Source organism: Emydura macquarii, unplaced genomic scaffold (assembly GCF_026122565.2).
Source record: "Emydura macquarii macquarii isolate MOO-44397 ecotype Brisbane River unplaced genomic scaffold, CSIRO-AGI_Emac_v2 contig_3477, whole genome shotgun sequence".
Lineage (NCBI taxonomy): Eukaryota > Metazoa > Chordata > Testudines > Chelidae > Emydura > Emydura macquarii.
Window position 1 is genome coordinate 196735 of NW_027133614.1, and position 23814 is coordinate 220548.

The 23814-nt window shown below is 43.2% G+C and overlaps 1 protein-coding gene across 1 annotated transcript in view; it reads right to left on the reverse strand.

Moving 5' to 3' along the window:
* Positions 1–840: 840 nt before the first annotated feature.
* Positions 841–23814, reverse strand: part of TADA1 (transcriptional adaptor 1) — a 28392-nt gene continuing 5418 nt past the window's right edge. Inside the window, exons 2-8 of the mRNA XM_067535128.1 lie at positions 22523–22614; positions 21803–21868; positions 13568–13665; positions 11241–11450; positions 9473–9624; positions 5701–5863; positions 841–4898 (exon numbers count right to left, since the gene is read on the reverse strand). Coding sequence (XP_067391229.1) covers positions 4746–4898; positions 5701–5863; positions 9473–9624; positions 11241–11450; positions 13568–13665; positions 21803–21868; positions 22523–22614 — 934 coding nt within the window. The 3' untranslated portion in view covers positions 841–4745. The remainder of the gene's footprint in view (positions 4899–5700; positions 5864–9472; positions 9625–11240; positions 11451–13567; positions 13666–21802; positions 21869–22522; positions 22615–23814) is intronic.

A 23814-nucleotide genomic window follows, 5' to 3' on the forward strand; every position in this document is an offset into this window, starting at 1 on the left:
GGGGTGCAGAGTGCTAGATTTAGGTTTTGTGTCTGGAAAGCAGCAGCATCTTCATCCATAGGCACTGCTGGCATGTGGGTTGGTCCCAGTCTCTGTTTGCCATGGGAGGGAGAAGCGGCTTCTTGAATTTTTGCCAGTCTCCGTCATCTAGTAGAAGCAAGATTTAGCAGGGCCGACAGATCTGGAAGCAGCAACTGGAATCCCACTTTGGGCTGCCATTTGATGTCTGATTTTCCTCTCCACAGTAACTTGCTGGCAGCAGTGCTGCTGACTCTGCTGAAACTTTGCAACGGTCTTAAAATGTACCTGTTTATTTAAACCCCAACTCTTCTCTGAAAGTTAACTTTACCTGTCTTGTTACATGTGGCATTTCCCGGCTCCTGCAAAAAGTAGTGTGGGAGAGAGCACATCCCCAGAACAATCTAGGACTCTGCCTATGGACAAAAACAGCCTCTTCCCCCAACCTCCCTGAAGAAGCTGGCTGTGCAATGTATGCAGTCTATGGGATCATGGGATGGAGTCGCACTGTTTGGGGGATGGGGATTGAGAAGCACAGAATACCAGGTGGGCAACACAGGAGGCAGTGGAGGAAGCTAAATGGTGCTACAGGCAGCAGGCGACTGTTTCTAAGTGATGGAGAGCGGACTGGTCTTCCTCAAAACCCCGCCAAGGCACAGGGGCTACCTTCTCCCAAGAGTAGCTGCTCTCCACCATTAGGCCCCACTTTCCTCCCCGGAGGCTCTGTGTTTTCCTCTGCAGTTTGAATTAAACCTCATGTTTATATCTTCCCTCTTTGTGTCTCTTACATTCTAACCTTTAACACAAATATGGAGGAATCTATGAAAAGGACTTTGCATTTATTATAGCAACAAAGAAGCATTGTGATATGATACAGTCCCATGTCAAGAGGTGACTGAATGACATTCAGTATGGACCACTCAGTACAACAGGGAGTGGGCAAAGAAACAAATTTGACCTTTGGGCCTTCCCTCAGTGTAGCCAAAAGACCATTGGATTCCAACCAATCAAGTGCCATTATGAGCCACATTCGTGAAATTTGGTAAATTCCTTTATTAAGGGTTGCTGATTAGAGAAATAAACCCAAATTTGACATTTGTCATAAGTCACAATAAGAGTTCCCAGAAATGATATTCTGCTTCCTCCAAGGGGTGGTGACATCAAGTGCACAACTTTCAATATGGAGAAACTATATTGGTCAAGGTCACCAGTTCTGATTATTGGAGTCACCTGAAAATTGTTGAAGGTGAATGAATGTGCTAGTGCTGATAGTCAAGTGCACCCACATAATAGTCAGTTAGTAGCAACACTTACTCACCCCAACACCTTCCAAGCAAAAGCTTTTGTAGGTGACCCCTGTAATAATCAACCCAAACAGTGGTAGGGCCACAGGAGGAGGGAGGCCCAGTATGGAGGCGGGACTTTGTGATGTGCCATAGGTGTTGTAATAAAATAATACCACATAGCTGTTATATAGTGCTTTTCCTCAGTAGATTTAAAAGCAAGTTACAAAAGGTGGTCAGTATCCTTATCCCCATTTGACAGATGGAGAAATGGAGGTATTTCCTTAATCCAGCCTTATGTAACAGGTTTCCTTTAACTCATTCTCTTTTCCCTAGAATAGATTACGCAGCTCTTTAGAACAAAAGGTTATGCACATACACAGCCAGCTCTTCTTCTTCATATAAACATGCATATTTTATTTCAGCACTAGGCATTTTATTTAAAAACATAGGACACTTCAGAGGCTGCTCATTAAAATTTCTAGCACACACACTTAATGCTTTCACTCCTTACAATAAGCACTATGACTGGCTGGGAAATCCCCCTCCCACACCTCAAAACCAGAACTCCGAGTGCCTTGCTGATCTCACTCGTATATATTACAAGTATTATCGTACAATCTTGTTTTTAAGAATCACCTTCTAAAACTAGTGGAGTTAAACCCCAAAAGTTTGAAGGCTCCTTCTGCTACAAACACTTGAATAAAGAAAAAATGGGCATTGGGAAGAGGGGTGGGAAATCTGTGTTCTCTCCCACAAGTGCTCAGACACTGCTCTGCTTTAGGAGACTGTGAAGCACTACTGCAGGATCCTTGCCAAGTGCTTTACCAGGCCCCTCATGCTGCTTCTTCCTCCATCACCTCCTCCTGGAATTGGCTTCGTAACTCACTAGGCCCTTCTCATCCTGAACCACTGGATACAAAGTGGAGCCTCCACCTTTACTACCACTCACACCATGGTACCTACCTCCCCTTCCCACCAAGGCGGCTACAAAAAACAGGAAGTACCAACAAGTGGCTGGGCATCTTGCTACATTATGGATCCTCCAGAGCCATAACATATTGTTTATTAAGGGGATTCCCTGGAAGCATAGACTAACTGATAGGTCATTGGGTGGGAGGGATCTGAGCGCCTCACCAATTATAGGAAAGGTAGTCAGAGGAGAGGAAGACTGGCTGGCTCTGTGTTGTGAGTACCCTATAGCTGTCCCAGTACAAGTGTGTTTTGAATAGGGAGAAAGGAGTGGGTACAGGGAGCCCTGTGCTAGCTCTGAGTTAGCACGCTGAACGGAGAAGTGTAGCTGCCCCAATGTGAGTGACTAGCCACCCTGAGTGCAATCCCACCTGAAATCCTAGGTCTGTATGCAGAGCAAACTAGCTCATCCCACAGCTACACGTCTATTTTTAGTGCACTGGTGCAGGATGTTCCCTCCAGCTGGAAGTAACACTTTCTAGCTCCAGGCAGAGATCCCCCCAGCCTCCCCTCCTAGCACTCCATTACAGGAAGCTGCCATAGTACAGGGTTTATGAGTAGGTAAAACTGCACCTATTTGGGGTATCTTGGGCTACAGTCCCCAATACAGCAAAGCCACCAGTTTGAAAGACTGGATCTATAATGCGGTGTGTTTTACAGAGCTCTCCCCTGGGCTCAAACAGGCTTCCAACAGCCATCCCTGTGACAGAAATCTATTAACTTCAGAGATTTGCAGTCATAGCTACCATTCAGAAAAAGGGGTGACCTGTCAGCTCATTTATCTCATGAAACTCTAGAACCATATGATGAAGCCAAATCCATACTGCGAGCCCTACCATGCTGGAACACAATAGTTCCCTACAATACTGAGGGTGGGACTTACCCATCTTTGCACCGTTGGAACATCACTGACTTCAAGGGAGTGGCTCTGTATTGTGAGCAGGGACACAGCACTGTGTCAGGCAGAGCTCCACTATCTTAGCTGGGTTTTTGGATTAAAAAAAAATAAAAATTATTTGTTCAGATCTCAGATAAAGAACTTCCTCATAGTCAGGACACCTGGAGTGATGTTGTCCCAACATCCCAGCAACTGTGGCAGTTTCTAGCAAATACACATGGTGGTGGTGACCAGTCTGATTGCTAGGCTGCTGAATATTCCTACTCCTATTGGCTCCCAGAGAGGCTGGGCAGTACGTAGACTACGTGAGCAGGACTGCTCCATGACAGGGAACAGGCACAACGGGTATCTGCATGGGAGAATACTAATTTCAAAATAGATTTTATTGCACATTTCAGTGCCTTCTAAATTTCTCATGCAGATGCCCTGTACATAGCTTTGTAATACACAACAGTTCAGAGGATTTGCCACAACAAGGCTTTATTTTTGGTCACAGTCTCATAATCCTGAACCAGAAGTGGAGGTACCATGGTGTAAATGGAGGGGTCATGCGGACACTATACTTCAACTGGGTGTCTTGATTACCCACGAGCACAATCCAGCACCCACTGTAATCAAGGGAACGACTCTCACTTAGAGCTAGGGTAAGCCTGGGTACCCAAGAGAAACTGCTTTGACAGCTTCATGCAGGCTCTGAACATACCTTGGTAAGCTATATACTAGCAGTGATTACACAACTTCCCCACAGGCACCTTCAGAGCACAAAACAACACAAACACAAATTCCTGCTACAGCAATGCACCTGCAGTTTGGGCCTGAACCAAAGCCCCACGAAGTCAGTGGGCTTTGGATCAGTCCCTCTGACCAATGCAACTTCCCAAACTCCGTCTGTAGTCTGTGCCACCCCCCACCCTCCCGGGGCACAGTGAAGACAATGGCAGGGTCTGGGTTCTTCCTTGCGACACTGACTGGGCCCAGAGAGGGAGAACACATGACAACTGTTCTGGCAGTGGGGGGTGGATTTCTCCTCTTCACAGAGCAATCCTAATTACACCAAAGGAAAAGCACTTTGTCACAGGTGTGTGTTTCTTCAACTGCATCTTAAGCGCAGTAGTTCAGGCTGCAACCTGGACAGTCACTGGCAAGTGCGAGGAATAGTCCACGCACTCTGTCAGGCGCTCTTGTGCAGTAGACTGTTTGCCAGCAAAGATTCATCACTAAACAAAATGTAGATCAGTCTTCCTTAAAACAAAATAGTTCCTTCTCTCCCTGCCACTCTCAGTTTTTCTTACACAGAGCCAAAAGTCCAACCTTCCATTCTCTTTCAAATGCAATTGGAGGGTGCAGCCCCAAGCAGTCAGAGTAACCCAGAATTGGGTTGACTCTATAGCTTCATGGTAGCAAACAAGATGTACTACCCTTCCATCACATTTCCATAGGAAAAGGTTAAGCAGATTACACATTTCTGCCTTGAAATGATGCAAGATTCACAACCGTTTTCATGGGCAAAGCCAAGGAGACCCACTGCTGAGTCCAAGAAAGGACAACACGCCTCAGAGTCAGCCAGCCTGACTTTAGCACAGCAGCAGCCCTTCCTTCGCTGCCAAGCGCTGGCGGTGGATTTTGTCTTGCTGCAGCTCCTCGTGGTTTGGATGCCAAAGTTTCATGACGATTCGCTCAATGTTTAGAGCATAGACGGTGTGTGCTGGAACCACTTCTCTGTGCACCTGGCAGAAGCAGGGGTCACAGTTTAGAAAACATTGTTAGCCAGATGCAGTCATGCTCATTCCCCCCATTTTTAAAGTAAGAAGTGCCCAATGTATTTATTGTATTAGCTGATTAATGTGTCCTCAGGGGCAACCGAAAGGTTAGAGTTGTTGTTGCATGTTTCTAACTTGCTGGCATTGACACGCACACAAAAGAGACCACCTGCCCCACTGAAGCCACTCAGTCAGGATAAGCCTAGGGAAATAGACAGTCCTGCAACACGCTTGTAAGGGCCAAACTCAGACTCTGACAGAGCACAGGGGGTGGAAGCTAATTCCAGAGTCAGGAATCCTCCTGCTGAGAGCTTTGTCTTTCCAGCCCCAACTCATACAAACCCAGAGACTGGCAGCCTGGGCAGCCCAGCTGGTAACAAGAGACGAGGGATCTGTCCAGCAACTTGGTCTGCTGTATTTCTGCCAGAATCTCTGTCAATCTAAAGAAGGGAGGGGGCCACGACCACTTGTAACCTGTGCATAACCTCCAGTTGAGAACCCATGATCTAACGCATGCTGTGCTAGCATCTACGTGGTAATATTTACCCAGCCTGCGGGGCCAATCCAGAGTCTCTGCCAAAACTCTGGGCGGTTCCATGTATAGTCACAGGTTTAAGATGTACACATGGAAAGAGACTGTTTAATTAGCTGAGCAGCAGGGAGGAGGGGGAACCGATGAGTCCTAAGTACACAATACAGATCTGATACAATCAGCCTCTGCTCAGGAAAGCAGATCCCAAGCCACGCTGCGATGGATGTGAATGGTTACCTGCAATGCCTCAAAAAGGTCGTACATGTTGACTGGAGGGAGGGTAGCTGGTAAAGTATCCCCTGAGCATGCTAAGAGGAGCGCCGCCTGCTGCTCGGCATCGTCAGGAGAGGGGTGGGAGGCCAGATTCTGACCAGTAGAAGGTGCCGTGCAGGTAGGAGGACTGTAAAGAGACAGACATTAAAAACATTCCAGCCAATACAGAAGCACCCACCTTGGGAAATTTCAGGAACCAAGTTACTGCCCTGATCTTTATTCTTCACTCCGAGCTGGCTCAGGCCTTGTCCACACACAAACATTGCACTGGTTTAACTAAAAAACAGCTTTTAGAAGGTGACTGAGGGCAGGTCTACACTAGAAGTGCTACATCAGTGCAGCTGCGCCCCTTTAGCACGTCTGGTGAAGAGACTGTATGCTGATGGGGGAGCGCTCTCCTGTCAGCATAATTACTCCACCTCCGCAAGAGGAAGAAGCTATGTGGGCAGGAGAGCATCTCCCGCCGACATAGCACTGGTTTGGACAGTGCTCAGGTCAGTGTAACTTGCGTCACTCAAGGGAAGTGTCTTTTTCACACACCTGAGCGACACAAGTTAGTTTGACTTAAGCGGTAGTGTAGACTTGCCCTGAGTCAAAGTAGGGCAAAGCCGTGTGGACACATTTAAACTGGTTTACATTACTCTTAACTTGGTAACTTTATTACAGACTGGCTGCTGGCATTCTTACATGACCAATCTCCAACCAGAACAAATCCTAATGCATTGTCTACATAGATAAAGAGTTGCAACAAATTAAAAACAAATATGTATTGGTTAAAACCACATATCGGTTGGAACTCTTCAAATGGCAATGGCTCCTTGTAAGGTTTTTTGCTTTGTGTAGTCACAGCCAAAATGCCCACTGCTCCCCAGAAGCCAGAGACAACATGCATATTCCTAAGCATAAACACCACGTACAGTGCACTGCTATTTGGCTTTCAGAGATTACAAAACATAAGATGTGATCTGGAGATTATCATTTAGAAAAACCTTGCGGATGGTGTCTGATCTGGACATCTCAGGACTGAAAACATAAAGGAGCCCACAGTGGCCCATGTGTCCGGCAGAGAAAAAGCAGAAACAAGCAACGTCTTCATCTGCAAGGTGCTGCAGGTGAAACCTAAAAGGTCGCCAAAGCTAAGGGACAAGGGCTGTCGCTGACAACTCTACTCCCAAGCCAGAGTAGCCCTAGCCATTTTACTGGCCAAGACGGGGGGGGGGGGGGATATGTTGGTCCCCTCCCTCCCCGCAAGCAGCATAACAAAAACCAAACCAAACCAGAAGCTGGCCAATCAGAAGCAGAGCAAAACAAAGCAGAGGGGCACGGCAACTTGGTGCCCCAGACAACTGCTCGGCTCACTCGCCTCTGGAACCGATCCTGCCCTACAGCACAATGGTGCTGTCCTAGAGCTTAGCTGTGCAGAGTTTGAGCTTTGCCGGGAGCCAGCCTGAGATTGCGGAAGAAACTTTTATAGACTCTAAGAACGGCTTCCACGCCCACTCGCTTCCGCCCAAGTATGAGTGCAAATTTCTGACCTTGCTTTCAGCAAAAAGCACACACAGCACAGCAGAGAGAAAACAAATATATATCAATTATTTAGAAGACCTTCACATAACTTTCCCTTGGAGGAGGGGAAAAAAAAAAAGGAAGACTCATATATGACAGATGCTAGTCATGTTACTTTGTGCACTCCTGGAAGGTGCTCAGACACTACAGTCATGAGGGAGGTATAAGAATGAAATGGAATACAAATAAACAAAACACTGGATGCTGAGTCCACCCCAAGGGGCAGTTCCAGTTACTTACTAATGCTTCCAAAGGAAGGAAGAACTGACCAATTAATCACAATTCCAAGTATCAGCTTCCTAAACTACTGGAGTGCCATTCCCCACCCCCCAGGATGGCAGCACAAACTGATTGGGACTCGGTGAGCTACCATCCATGGCTTGCACCTCTGGCAACCAGAAGTCCAGTCTCTCTGTCATTACAAGTTTCATGGACTATTTATTGCTCTAGGCTCGCTCTACTACATTAGGCCTGGTGCCAGACCTGAAGCCTGAACCAGAGGCTATGAACCAAAGTCAGGCTATGAAATAAAGCAAATGCCTATAAGTTCAGTGTCTGATACATAAACATAGCACAGGTACTGCTAGCATTGCTAAAACACACTGAACACATTCCGGCAGGCTAGGACAAGTACACCCCAACCTAGCACAAGATACAATGGTTTGACGGAAGTGATGAATAGGGATATTTTGTCTGAAACATCAGGTGAAAAGTAAAAGAGGAGGAAAAAACATGTCATGAAACACATAAGATGGTATGTACGTTGTTTATTCCAGACTGTTTGTCTCAGTCTACAATTTTGGGTACCTTCACTCTTTGTCTAGCCTAGGGGACAGCAGAAAGTCCCATTGTTGACTGAGCTGAGTCCTGGCCTCTCGGCACGCCTGTGTTAGTGTACCTGTAGACATTGATCTGGGGAGGTAGTACAGTGTCTTGAGGGCAATAAACCTGGCTAAGTGCCTTCACCACCGAACGGAGTCTGTGATCTTTCTGGATAATATCATCGAGGTCTGCTGAGCTAGCTACCTGCTCAGTGCTGGCATTCCGGCAGGGGTGTTGTGAGGATTAGTTATAGATCAAGCCCCTATACCCTGAGGCCAGTATGTAATTAGTCCTAAAACACCATTCAGTATACTATCCAATCCCATTTAAATGTCTCCAGTAATGAGCTTTCCTCCCTTCCCTTGGCAGTTAATGTATAGAAAGGGCTTTGAGAGCCCTGGATGAAAGGTACTTTAGATGTGCACAGTGTTATCAGGGCTTGAAAAATCCATTTGCCGGTGGGAAGCAGGAAATTTTCCCCAGGGAAAGGGAGTGGGAGGGCAGAAGAAGCATGAGCGCAAAACCATAATCTTAACCTTCCTGATGTGAAGTGTGCAGTCTTCCTGAGTCTGCAGACAGACAGATGTGATATTGCTGCTGCTCATAGCCTTCCCACAAGGTAGCAGCAGAAGACTGAAGACATAATTGCTGACAGTTTTACTGCCGACCAAAAAGAGTTCTGCACTGTAGCCATGAGCCAGCATCTTCGTCAATTCCACACAGTGGCTGTCTGGGAAAGCTACAAGCAGCAACAACAGTAGAGACACTGGAGCTATCCATATGGGAGTAGAACCCAAAGAGAGGCTGGAGAAGCAGTAAAGACGGTTGTGCTGGCAGAAGCCAGGAGAGTGGGGAAAGGAAGTAGTGCCCAACTCTGCCTCTATTCTGCACAAGTCAGGAGAATGTTGGGGACAGGGCATAGCTGCTTCTCCCTTCCAGCAGCCAGAGGTAGATGGACAGCAGGGGGTAAGAGTTTGAGGGAGTCAAATCAAGCACTCACCTACTAACCAGAGGCTTATATGAAAAGCTGAGTCCTCAGACTGGATCTAGAGAGAATGCCCACACCGGAATTCCAGTACCTTCCTGGCAGGTGTGTATGGTGATGAGGGGAATAGATTTCTCACCAGGGCACTCATTCTAAACTCCAGGTCCTTCCTCTCTGCCCAGTAGGTATAGTCCTCTGGTATGATTCCCCTTTCTGAATATTAAATATTACTACTAAAAGTTTCTCCAGGGGTTAAAAAAACCAAAAACAAAACAAAACAAAACAAAACATTGGATCAGTAACTGGGTCTTCTACACCACAGACTGTGATTAAAACAAGGTAGTGCCAGGAGAGCTCACTTACCATTCAATTAGATTATTATAGGCAACAACACTGTTCTTCAGGTAAGGCTGTGGGTTAACATTGCTTCCAAAGGCATATTTGAAATGACCATCTCTCAGGCGATAGGCTTTCCTCCTGGATACTACAGATGCCAGGATATCCTTAAGGTGATTCTATAAAGACAACCCTTAACCTTTACCATTTGTGGAATATGCTCTCAAAACTCTACAATATTGTCCAATAGGCCTATTGATCCCTTCCCACCCCTAGATACTGCTGCAGGTAATGCATCAGAAATGCCATCTATAGAGACACAGATTAAAATGAATAGTTATGAAACTATTAACAGGTGGATGCTGTTGTACGGATAGCTTCCATTATTAGAGGCGCAATACTATATTATTTTAAAGAAAGTGCACTCAGAAGAGGATGATACAAGTAGCATCCCCTTGCATCACATATCTGGAAAAAGACATTTTTATAGTTTTCCACTGAATCAAAAAATAAAAATAAATAAATAAAAATCAAGACACTCAAGGGGAAAAAGAAAACAAAACAAAAACAGATATCCAACCCAGATAGAAATACCAGTTCCACAGGAGGGTAACCCAATCAAAACAAAGCTTGGGTGCTGATTTACTTGCTATCACATGTTCATGTGTTTCTCTTCCTGGTTTATTTCTATAAATAAGCAGGATATCAAACTTTAAATGAAGCCTGCCTTAAGACAGCAGGATTGATGTAAATTTCACTACCCTATTTGTACACAAAACAGACACAGTAAACAGACAAAGCACTGTGTGCACTTGTCTGTGAACTGAAACTTACAGCTCAAATTTGAGATCTCCTGGTACCAACCTTAAAAATGTCTCTTAAATGTCAGGAAATTCCCAACTAGCACACGATGACAGAGTACAAAAAACCGTTTCATAATCAGCTCCAGATGGTGCATGTGCACGGGAATATTGCACTTAAAGCTATTTTGAAAGCAACACACACTTCTTTTCTTAAGGGCTGGCCTTACTTCTGATGCAAAAGTGTTGGAGTGTGGTGTGCAGGGATGGAAGGAAGAAGCAGAAAGTTGCTCCCACAACTGGTCCTATTGCTGGATGGGAAAAATCAGACTGGCCTCTGAGTCCTGAGTCCATGAAAGCCCCCAGGAGCACAAGTCCTAAGCAATTGCTTGCATTGCTTGGGCCCGGTCTCAAGAGATATCAATCACCACAACTCCCATTGAAGACAACGGAAATTACATGTAATCAGTACTTCAAGTTTAGGCACTATATGATTTATCCACCTTGCCTCAGCTTCAATGCCAGATAAGCTTTGCAACAGCTTGATGTGCCTAAAAAAGGACTGTTCATAAGTAATCCTGCAGCCTCTGGATATAAATCTGGAGTATAAACCACTGCTAGCAATGGAATATAAATTTTAAAAATCCATCAAAAGTTAAAGAAACATTTTATTTTAAAATCTAAAAGGTCCAAATGTTTTCAAAGTCAGCTTATAAATTTGTGCTTACAATTTTTCATGCTAAACTTTTGCAAATATTATATTTGTGTGCATGAATCCAAGATCCTTTACGTGTGCCAAGATTCTGCTCTGAAGAGCTGCAGGAATAACAACTTCTGATGCCAGTTTGGGAGGCCTCTTTGAAAAACATGGCCTAGATTCTCTTAAATTATCAATAAACATAGTGAAGCTAATTTCCTCTCTCACTCTGTAGTGCCCCTCCACATACAAAGCCTTTTGTTAGTAGCATAATCATTGTTATTTTGTCTTTTCTAACCTGCACAGCATAGACAATAGCGGTCACTGCCTCCTCGGTGACATTGTCCAACCCGTGCTCATATGCAGTCACTATCATCCTTCCTTCAAGCTGGCCCCGCGTGGGAAGCATCATTGTATGGGAACACAGCTTCAAATCATCATCTTCTTGAGGATCCTTTGCCACAAACTGCTGGGCTCCAGACAATGGATTCTGAGGCTGGAACCGGTGCTGTCAGACAAACAATACATTTTTCATTTAAAAATTACTAATTCCAGCACTGAGTACAGCTTTCAGGGAAGATGTGAAACTGAGGTCCTGAAATTCCTTGGTCATTAAACAAGGTACTTTTCATGAGAATAGGAATTTTAAGCATAGCAGCCTAGTCGAGTTCCAACTTTGGTTATTATAGTCTGCCTGTCTTAAATTTACCTGAGACAAGGTAAGTGAAGCAGTATCTTTTATTGGACCAAATTCTGTTGAGGAGAGAGAGAAGCTTTCAAGCCACACAGAGCTCAAAAGCTTGTCTCTCTCACCAACAGAATTTGGTCCAATAAAAGATATTACCTCAGCCCACGTTGTGTCAGTCCCAGCATGTTAGAGAGACAGCTACATCTAGACTTCAATTTACCTTGCATTTTCAACTGAATATTGCTGCATGCTGCTGAACAGCCGTGGTGTTCCACCTCAGAAGCAACTGGTTTTCATTACTGGTGATGTCATCCCAAAATATGAGATGCTTAATTAGTTAATGTTTGTAAAAGACATCTTTGGATAAAGGGGGTTATAGAAGTTTTATACAAAACTACAAAGAATAACCAAATATCTAACCAGTATTTATTAAATCTGATTGAAAAATGCATCACCCACTAATGAGTGGGAAACTGTTCTGCTAATTTTGAGAACTTTTGCTTTCATTTGGTTGCAAAGATATAACTTTCAAAATGTAACTGATTCTGCAAACAGAGAACATATGGCTTTGGAAAGCAGAAGCAAAGTGGAGTTAACATGACTCTGATCAGTTTCACAGCTGTTAACTGGGAACTTCCTAGGTAGCAATGCAACTTTCAAGAATAGTGTCAATTTCATGCTGTTGAGGAATACTAATAGCAGGGACAGGAGCAGAATTTATTCATGGGGCAGGGAAAAACAAAGGTGGAGAAAAGATAGACTTCTTTCCCCCTTCCTGCCTTGCAGCAAATAGGTGATCCTTTTGAGTGAGCAAGTGGAACATTAACAGAAATCTCCTCTCTCAGCAGTTTTGGGTGTCAACTGACCATCACTGAACCACTTTCAATCTTAACTCTAACAGGATTGTTAACTTCACTACTTGTGAGTAATCCTATTTAAAATTCATTCTGATAAAAATGTTAGAGAGTACTACACTACCATCCACTCCTGAAAAAAAAAAAATGCACCCCTACAGTATATATACATTCACATTTTTTAAACAAACCAAGTTCTATGTTCACCACCAAACCAGATTCTCCTCATTGCTTAGTGTGAAAAGATTACTGAGAATTTGTATGCATTGCTGTTCCAGTTTTGGCCCAGACTGGGTGAATAGTAAGAAATATTATCTGAATCGCCTTGGTAATTTCTAAATACAATTCTGCTTCCACTGGGTTCACAGCCCTTTAAAACTGCTGTTTGTAAACAGTATTACAGTGCCTGATTATACCAGGGTCAAATTTAGTCTCAGGTGTGTATGGGCCCAATTCTGATTGAACACTAATGCCCTATACACCACTCTGGCAGTGTAAAAGAGCCTCAAAGTGGGCCCACTTTACAGCCCCTTTACAATGCCAGAGTGGTGTGAAGGGGCATTAGTGTAAAGGAGAACCTAGACCTATGTGTTTCTCCCCCTCCCCATGGGGAAAAGCCTATCCAGAGAAGAGGCACTCCAAAGTATTTTCACTTAAGAAAGTTGGAGCCTTTTAAGAGTGGTCCGTTTAAAAGGAAGTGCTGCACCCATCCACTCAGAGGGCCCAAAGCAACGTGGAATTTGTTAGCCCAGCCAGGCTCACACAGCTAATCAATTTGAGAAGAAGGGGTAAGCGTAATGGTAACTATATGAAACAATGGTCTTTTGCATCATGAAGCACTTGGCCTTTTAAAGTGAGCCAAAGATTAGGGAGAGCATGAAATTATAAATATCTAGACAGAGAGACTTGTCTGGTAATTACACCTTAATACTTATTGCTGTAATACAAACGCTTCTGCTGGAATGAGGTAAAGCATCTTAGCTGTTCCAACTAACAGAGCGGCCATTTAGTGCACACAGGTTACCAGCTCTTCATTTCTAGAGTGCTCAGCAGAGCCGAGATTCTTCTTGAATATAAACTTACATCAAACTTCTGCCGAACTGAAGAAAACTTTTTCTTTCCTTTGGGCTTTCCAGGTTTAGTCGCAGAGCCTCCTGTCCATGGCAGAGACCCAGCACCCTCTGAAAATAGAAGAGAAGGAAAAATGTGGGGAGGGGAAGGTCACTCCAATTTGTAGCCAATATAATTTAGTTCAGACAGTTAAAAACAAGACAAAACCCAGAAACTTCTGACACCACTGAAGAGCACTTCCGTCCTTTCCAATTTAAGTGCATGAACCATTTCTATTTTACACTATTTGGCTTGTTGACTCTCAACTACTAAAACCATGTATCTGAGCAATAATTCTATTACTTAAGAGGGAAATTATCTGAACTACATTGTTCCTTTCTTGCAAGGTTTTTAAACGTCAATAGCCTCATGCATCTATCATAAAGTCACATGTATATAATGGCTAAGACAACACTACACCTACCTAAAAGGACATGTATTGGTGGATGACTTATATGGACTGTTATTAAGCAGTAAGTCATGGACTGAATGACTTCAGGTACTTGAGAAGCATAGTTAAAGTCAGACTCTGCAGAGTTCCAAGTGACTCCTACAAGGTGTTTAGCTTCCTCATCTCCTACATAAGCCATGGAGTGGAAATTGCTCTGACCCCCACAGAACTGGGCCCGAATTATTTAGGCACGTCCTATATACCCAGTGTAATTGCTATTATGCAAAATACAAATTCATATATCGAAAAAAGAGCCAGAAATGTATTCACTGGGTTTTAGTGATGACAATTACTCTGAAAGTTCTATGGATTCCAGACTGTACAATATATTTCACAAAGCAATCTCACACTAGATGAATCTGACTAAGGAATTAGTGCTTGGAATTTCCCTTTCTAGTCCCTTAACTGTACAATACAAGAATGACAGCACCCAGAAAAAGCTTTTCCTTTCCAAAACAATTATCTAAACTTTTGAGGACAACTGTAGGTGGGGGAACATCTTAGAGAACTCAAATTGTATTGGGGGATGGAAAAATACCAGGGCATTGCATCGTCTGTTAATGAATGTTAGGGAATATCCCTTATATGTAGGATTTAATATTTTTGTACTTCCCCTGACAAACAGCTGCCTCAAGGTGAAAAAAAATTAGTAAGAGCTCCATAGATAACCCCAAAAGCACAAGGGTTTCTTGGTACAGCAGTCCCTACAACCATGTTGACTTGAAAGAATTACTAATAAGAGAATAAAATGTATTTTTAAAACAATTTTCTGCACCGCAATCGTTTCCTATTTCCCATTTAAAAAAAAAAAAAAAAAAAAAAAAAGGTTAGACAATAGACTGCTAGCTACAAATCCAAACCCAATACACCACTCAACACATCACTGTATGACCATGCACATTAACGCTACGGAAATCACCAGCTATGGTTAAATATATAATTCTTAAACCAAACTGGAGTTGCACACTCAGATTAGGAGTTTCTCTCTATGCAACACAGCACAACCACCTTAACTCGTCTAGTGGAAAGGGAGGGAAATAGAGCATTGCAGAGAAACCATGGGGATGGAACGAAGTTGCTCGGGGCCACGGAGGCAGAAGTTTTTGTGGGGGGAAGGGGCAATGCTTCCCATGCAGCCCCCCTCAATAGCACTCCTCTCCCTCACACACACAGGGCAGCAGACACTTCCAAGATGCTTAACATTGAAATATTTAAAGTTGCTGTTTAAGCATTAAAAGTAGCACTGGGATGAACTGTGCTGCTAGGCCTGTTCTAGCAAAGCAATGAAGCCTATGCCTAACTTTAAGCACATGAAGAATTCCATTGTATCTATCTTTAAACACATGAGATACTTTACAGTGCTTTAAGTACTTTGCATATTTCAGATGAGACTTAAAATCAAGGTCCTGATCACTTGCGGTCCTTAAAGATCTCATGAGATTCTTTTTAAGAGTTGGGATCTTGGTGTCAGCAGCCTGGCCATATTCCAACTCTAGGAATTATGGTCAGCCGAAGTAAATTCCCTCTACATGTTCAGTTCTAAAAACGTACTCTTCATGTTCAGCTGTGTAGTACTGTCATGCACTGTTAGACAGTTGCCAGATGTCCCCCCCAGAAGTGGCTGCAGTTCACTAGCAGAGTCATCCTGCATGGTAGTTTGTAAGTCATTTTGAAAAGGATTGTGTAAATATCACACACACACACACACACACACACACACACACACACACACACACACACACACACACACACACACACACACACACACACACACACACACACACTATTGAAAAGATTGAGTTTTGTAAAAAAAGATGGTCATGTCCTCAAACAGCATGAGCTATTAGCCTATCAATATTCAGTGTCTGGCAAGTATTCAATTCCTGTAAGACAACAACAAAGTTAAATTTGAAGTTTATGTACAGGCTCGTTGAAAGGTAGATTTGCACTAACATATTGGTCCAACACTTTGGGCCAAATTCCAACCCCCCTTACTCACATTGATCGGTATCAGACACCCCGAGTGGTCCGACTGAAGTACCCAGGGGACAGCTTGGCAGAGTGAGGTGCTACCCAGCATGAGTGAGGGTAGCAGAGTCCAGCTCATTGGGTTTGACTGAAGTCCAGGGTAAGTCTTTCCATTGAATTTAATAAGCATTGGATCAGGGCCTTCGTACACAAAGGTCACATTCATCCTTCAATATGTTAAAGGGCAGGGGAGTGTGAAAGAAGCTGCAGCAGGGTAGAGACCCAGGAAGCAGACAGAGAGCTAGCACTATGTGGAAGTGAGGGAAGGATGAGGAAGAACCGAGCAGAACCAACCCCAGCAAGGATGGTTATGAGGGGATATCACACCAGAAGGTCTGGACATTGCTCAGGAGTTAGCTGCTTGTACTTCCATTGCCACTGCTGGCCAGACTCCTGTTCAGACTTTATAATCCCATCTACCCTTGGCAAGGGGAGTCCTGTCCAGGTGCTGAAATGTTTACAGAAATCTTGCACACCAACGCCCACTCCCTTACCTTGGGGAGAGGGGCTAATTGATGGACTTTTTCATTCTATCAGACACCTGCCTTGCCCCCAGTTTGAGCTCTTTAGTGGGAGCCTCACACTTAGCTAATGAACAAAGATTGGGATTGCTTCCTGTGAAGTAACGGCTGTCCGGCACGCTCGTGATAATGTGTCCAATATGCAACCAAACCTCTCCTTTATGTTTACGCTCAGAGTGTCTGAGGCCCCAGCTCTGTGCATTGGCATCGTATTGCCCCTCCTCCAGGCTTATCAGAGTCAGTATCCTGCATGATCATTTTGTTTTATTAAAGAAACAAACAAAAAGATAAATGGCTTACCACACATTTCACAGGCTACCCAATAAAATTACGCAACTTTACAACTTGTCCAAGACCAAAACAATACAAAATCAGACAATAGCACAGACATGTTAGGGTGGGGTTAATAATTCTGTGATTATTGGACTATAGGGAAGTTAGTGGAAATGGTGTTTAAAGAAGGTCAGAAACAAAGGAAAGCTTTTTGCACTTCAGAGTTATGTTAGGGGGATTTTGGTAGGTCTGGGAAAAAAGAAAAAAAAAAATCTGAGAGGTTTTAGCCCCCGAATTCCTTCTGATTCAGAAGAGCTGAGCCGTTTCAGTCCGAGCTCCACACCGCAGAATATGGAGCATGAATGTACCAGGAGGGTAATGTGAATACTCACGCCATTTCTGCGATTACTTCCTGTACCCTAGAGAGTAAGAAAGCAGCCTCATGGTTTCGTGAGTTATTCCAACCTCTCAACCTTGTTTAATAGGAAGTATGCCAGATTTAAAATTGAGAAATCCTACCCATAACTGGGCTGTGACCCTGGTTTTTAATAATGTTTCTAGAAGGGAAAAAGTCACAGGCCTGACTGCAGCATGATATCTCCACTCAGAAATCAAACTCCAAAAATGCCAAGGGTTTCTAATGTAGCAATACAGGAGAGAGTGGTATGGAGCTCAGGGGGGGATTTGGAACTTGGCCTGGCCAGCACTCTAAGTATATGAAAACTTTGATTAAGCCTAGAGGTGAAGATATACCAGCTATGACAGATGTTAACGTAACAAATGTCTCCTTGGCTCCCTTATCTAAAGGCCATCCATAGAGTTGAAAATATTTGGAAATTTTGAACAAACAGCAGCTAAGGAGGGCCCTTAGGGCTCTTTGTTTTCAAACAATGCAGTCAGTTTATTTGGCAGGTAAGTAAAATAGCAATAAACAGCACCACCACTTTTGCCCATGGGGGTCTGGCCAGCTTGAAGAGTCACCACATTACCTACTATTTTGTAATTTTTTCTGTCATTTGACAAATAAACATCTATCTCCCATCTTAGCCCAGAAATCTTTTGCTTCCTTGGCTCAAGAATTAGTATGGTTGAGATGCAGTGGTATTGTTTCAGTTATACAGGCAGTTACCCAGTCAGCAACAAAAATAAGAGACTTTGAAATTAATGCTCTTTATGATGTAAATGGATTGATTTGCTTCTAACAGCTGCCATTTTGTTTCTGCATGTTGTTTTATGAGCTATTTTAAAAATATAAGTTTAATTTAGAAGAATGGTTGAATCTGTGCTTTTTTTAATTTATATTTGTTTCATCGAGTGTCATGGCTAATTGTTTAGTTTGATTGTGTGGGGTGGTTGCACTCTATATAGTGCAGCTGTTTAGTTCAGGATGTGCTTATTTCTCAAGGATCTTAGAGCAGTTACTGTTTACCTATTTAGTTTGTAGGCTAGTCAGTTTGGCTTATATAGTATTCCTAGTACATTTCTAACTAAGGACCAGAGATGTAAAGAAGACCTGTTTTATTGCTACAAGCCCCCACCATTTGCTCAGTGATATCGGGGCAGAGAGGGAAGAGAAACTGACTATGAAGAACAAGAATTTGTTATCACAGATATCCAAACCGTAGTGCAGAAAAAGAAAAGCACACTTGTTCAAAAACACAGCTGTCTTCTTATTGAGCAAGACAGATTACAAAGAGCACATCATAGAGAGCGGGAGTTTTTTGCATTGGCTCAGACGTCAATACAGCAGCAAGTTCAAGATTTCAGTCCTTATCCTCAAAAAGGCCTCTCTGTACGAGTCACCCCAGCTATGCTGAGGGACTGCCCCATGCTCTCTGAAGTCATGACAGCTGAACTCCACTACAACTGGGACCCTCAAGAGTGACAAAGGAAACTGACTGTTCATCAGGTTGACTTCAAGTATGGAACACAAGGCTGGAAGTGATCAACACTACCACAGCATAAAACCTCTTTATCTAACCCACCTTTCAACAACTTTAAAAAAAAAAAAAAAAAAAAAAAAGTGAATAGGGAGAAAGCCAGAAATTCCCTAATGAATTTATTTTGAGAATTTATAAGGCATTTAGAGACAACCAGTGCAGTTTTACTGCCTGCATAGACAGATGCTATGATTCCATTTATTGCTACTAAGCTTTCTGCCACCAGTCCCTTACTGCTTTTATGCAAAAAGGTTAATATAATGTTAAGCCTTGAGATTTTGCAAACTGCAACAATATCAACAGGTTCAGAGTCAAGGAGGCTCTAGCAACATCAACTGCACCATTGAGTGTGTGTTACAACACACAAATCCACACGGCCAGTAGCTGTCATCTAGTGTAATATTAAGGAACTGCAACTCTTTCCATAATTAGAGATGCTAGAAATAGCATTATAAGTGACAGCGTACATTCGTTTTACTGATTTATAGAGCTTGCCTTGCTGTGGTAACTTCGACTCACTGAGCACATCCAAGAGAGCAGCATTAGCACGTGGGAAGCTTTAACTGCTACTCTTGTGCAGTTAAAGATCTGCCAGCTTCACGAGCAGGGTTTTTTGGTAACCACTCCACCGGGGAGCTAGCCAGCTTCTAGCCTTGTTAACAAAGGCAACAAGCTAAGAAAGAGGACACAGCTGTTTTTCTCAGGGCTTGCACTCCTTTGCCATAGGGGTAGCGGCTGTACAGTGAAGGAAGGAGCTGGCATTTGAGACTTTTCCAACACTTTCTACATCAGCAACAGTAGAGAAAGGAAAAAAAGAGGTACTAGCAGAGATGAAGCTAGAAGGATATGTTACAGAAAAGAACCCAAACCATACTAACCATTTATTTCTTTAATTTATTTGTTTTTCAGTATTTTATTTTCTTGGCCAGAATAGAAAAGGACAAATGTTTAGAAAAATCTTTGTGATCACTCTCTTCTGTTTCCAGTTGTCGCTTTATTCCCATTTCTTCCTCACACATTTCTTCCTTTCACCTCTCCCTCTTTCTTTGGAGGCAAATGGGACATGGTCAACCCATCCCCATCTATCAGATTTAATGGCCCTTAAACCAAAATGTGTTGCCAACCCTGGTATAATTTAAAAAAAAAAAAAAAAAAAAAAAAAAAAAAAAAGTTATCCAGTCTCAGGTGTAGATAAATATAGCTCCAAGTATTTGTCAGCCCAAGATTACTGAAAAAGAAATTGGGTCCTTGTAGAAGCAAGGATTAGTTAAAAAACAACTCATGGCTTTGCTCATCAAGATGGATCAGAGACCCTATAAAACTGAATTTACACTTCAGTAGGATTTCCCTCAGTGGGAGAAAAAACAGGCACATGAAAGCAAAAAGAAAGTTTTTGGAAGTCTTCCTAGGAACAAAAACACTGAATGAGGCTATTTCCACAAGTTTAGTAATCTCAGGGGTCTAACAAGAATCTCCCACGAAATCACCAACAGAGAACAGAATGTGAGCAGCTCTAACCTGATTCTTATTATAACACAGAGCACTCATGTGATGCTTTGTCTGTCCAGGTACTTACTCAGTGCCTGCCACTGTAACACCCAAGTGCCTCCCAACTTGGTATGGATTTATACTCCCATCACTCCTGTGAGGTGGAGAAGTGTTTTCCCCAGCTGTACGATGGGAAGAGGAGGCACTGAGAAATGAAGGACCAGATTTTTGACGTGTACTTGCTCAGCACCCAGGAAATCCCATTGTTCTCAGCAGGAGCTGCAAGTGCAGTGCAAACCCTTACTGAAAATCTGGGCGCTCATGGAGGTGCCTAAACAGGAGCAGAGTTCCCTTCCACACCAAAGCCTGAGCCCTTCCTGCCCAAGGTTGCACATGATATCTGTGTCACTACTGGGAATGGAACCCAGAACTGCCCAATCCTAGTCCATTGCCTTAACCTTTTTGAAAGGACAGTTGGTTTTATGATTAAATCTGTCCAGTTTTTATTCTGAAGGTTTAGATTATAAAAAAAGTCAAGTGCAATGTATTAGTTGCTGCTATCCCAACGCAAGAAATCAAGAGAGAAGCAGCTGAGGTTGTGTGTAGAACTTTTGGTGTTTGGTTAGCAAAGTTCAACTGTATTATGCAGTCAGCGTAAACAATACAAAAAGGCTCAGCACAAAACCCTAAGATGCCTGTTCCTGACCTTCACAGCAGCCTCAAATTCATACTTTAATTTGAAGTTTGAATCTCTTTCACTCAAAGGGTTCTGGTGGCTCAGTTTTTGGTCCATTCATCCCAAGATATGTTCTGGTGTCAGCAATACTGAAACTCACTAGATATCACAGATCATTGTAACACTGGACACAATGGGATAGCTGCAGGGGCTTAACAGAACGATGTTGCATTCATTGGCAACATTTTCATTATAGACTTTACAACTAGAAGCTTCCCCTTCCCCCCACTATTCTAGAGGCAGGGCAGAAAAAAGGATCTCTCCCCCAGTGCTGCTTCTCTCCATGACTCAGAGTTCCCATCTTTCTGATGGAAGTCTCAGTCTCTTTTTAGAACCCGCCAACACCATTTTCGCATCATGCTGAGCAGATCACTGGAGAAATGGAGCAAAAGCTCTCTTCCCTCACTCCTGAAGGTTGGTGGGGTACAGAGCACAACACTTCACAGAACTCTCAGCCAAAGAAACATGAGACTAGAAATCAAACCTGGGTCTCCTTCATGGCAATGCAGAGCATTAGCCTCTAGTTAAGAGTGGGAAATCCTTGTGCTGGAATACAGGTGATCATATTTATATTGCAGTAGGAACTAAAGGGCCCCAACCAGGATCTCCAGTGTGTCACACGGCACCTAGGCCACAGTAAGAGACAACATGCAATTTAAGACTAAATAAATCACAGCATATAGCTTAAAAACCAAGCCAACCACAAACACTCCTCAGGGCTGTGCTCTATGATATATATATTTTTTTTAAACTGATCTTTTGTTCACTTACCTGGTGCAGAAACCAAGATTTGGCAACGTGTGAGAATAGCCAGGAGGAAATCATTGTGAGAATGGACTGCAAACAGAAAGACAGTTCACTCAGATAGATGCCAGGAAAGAAAATTTTACTTGAAGACGGAGATTCACATTAGCAACATGGCAGATAAAGTCCAAAGGCAGCCATTTGAAGCTACCTTGTTTACACTTTCCACTGCCATGTTTTCCCATTCATTTTGCAGGCTGGGTACACCTCCAATTTATACCCTGTACAGCAGGGGTGTCAAACATACGGCCCGCGGGCCGCATTTGGCCCGCGAACCTTTGTTATGTGGCCCGCGAACCTCTTTGATCCCTGCCGCCGAAAGTAAGTGTTGGAGCCGCCGAAAGTCTGCATTGCCACTTTAAGAGATTTGTGGGGCCAGCGTCTTAAAGGTTCTGTGATTCCGGCCCGTCACTTTGAGTGAGTTTGACACCCCTGCTGTACAGTGTACATTATATAGGTTGTTCAGCCTATATATGAGATCAGGAGCTGCAAAGGAGAAGGTTCTTATCTCAACAGTGTCAAGATCACGTGGCCCAAGAGAGGAGGCAAGTTCTAGAGGAGCAGTGAGAGTTATGTAGACACACTTCATGTGGCTACAATATTGTGTAACAGGCAGCAACTAACCCAGTATTTGGGGAAATATGGGAAGCCAGAGGAAAAGGGAGTTTTCCAGGGACCATCTCTTACCGTTATCCTGGGTGAGAAGTCTGCGAGCTTCCAGATCAAACTCTTCTTTACTGATCTTCTGCTTGAACCAAAGTTTCAAGTTCGCCCAGTATCTGTGCATGGGAGAGAGACTATTAAGCACTGTAAAGAACATCATTTGACCTACTAAATCTATTCCTTTTCTCCCATTTCTTAAATGGACAGTCATGCAGCTTAGGTCCAAAATTTAGCTTTATGTATACATTTAAAAAAAATCTAATATGAAGTAATTTTTTTTTTAACTTCAGTGAAAATGGAGAAGGTTAAAGCAGGGTGGAGAAGGAAGATTAAAATGTTTCCTGCAGTGATGGAAAGCCAAAGAGCATTGTGCTAGTGACTGATAATCAGAAAGTGGGGACAACAAAATTAGACCATCAGTGTCATTTGTTTTCATAATTTAAGTGAAATACGTAAAGTAATAAATAATTAAAGTTAATTTTTAGTTTTATTGTTACAACTTTAGATTATTAAAGAGAAGACAGGTTGCTTTTGGAGCAGCCTTTTTCTTCTAAATCACACTGCATCGGCTGGTTACTCCCTTATGTATTCCAGCTCTAACCATATTTAGGCTTGGGGCTGCTACAGACCCCCAGGATCTGATTTGGATAAAGACATCTTTAATATTTTTAATGAAATAAATATTACTGGGAATTGTGTGATTATGGGAGACTAATTTCCCAGATATAGATTGGAGGACAAGTAACACTAAAAATGGAGATAGGATTGCTCTCTATAAATACATCAGAGGGATAAACATCAGGGAAGGAGAGGAGTTAAGTGCCAATGTTGGCACAAGAACAAATAGATGTAAACTGATCATCAATAAAGTGAGGCTAGAAATTTGACAAACGTTCCTAACCACCAGAGGAGTAAGATTCTGGAACAGCCTTCCAAGGGGAATGGTGAGGCCAAAAAAACCTAACTTGTTTCAAGACTGAGCTTGATATGGAGGAGATGGTATGATGAGGTTGTCTACAATTGTATATGGCCTATCCATGACTCCTTTTAGCAAACATCTCCAATGGCCAGAAATGGGACGCTCGACGAAGAGGGCTCTGAGTTATTACACAGAGTTCTTTCCCAGGTGGATCTCGCCCACATGATCCGAGTCTCACTGATCACTATATTTGGGATTGGGAAGAAATTTCCCCCCAGGTCAGATTAGCAGAGACCCTGGGGGGTTTCACCTTCCTTTGCAGCGTGAGGTATGGGTCTCTTGCTGGTTTGAATGAGAATAAATGGTGGATTCTCTGTAACTTGAAGTTTAAAATCAA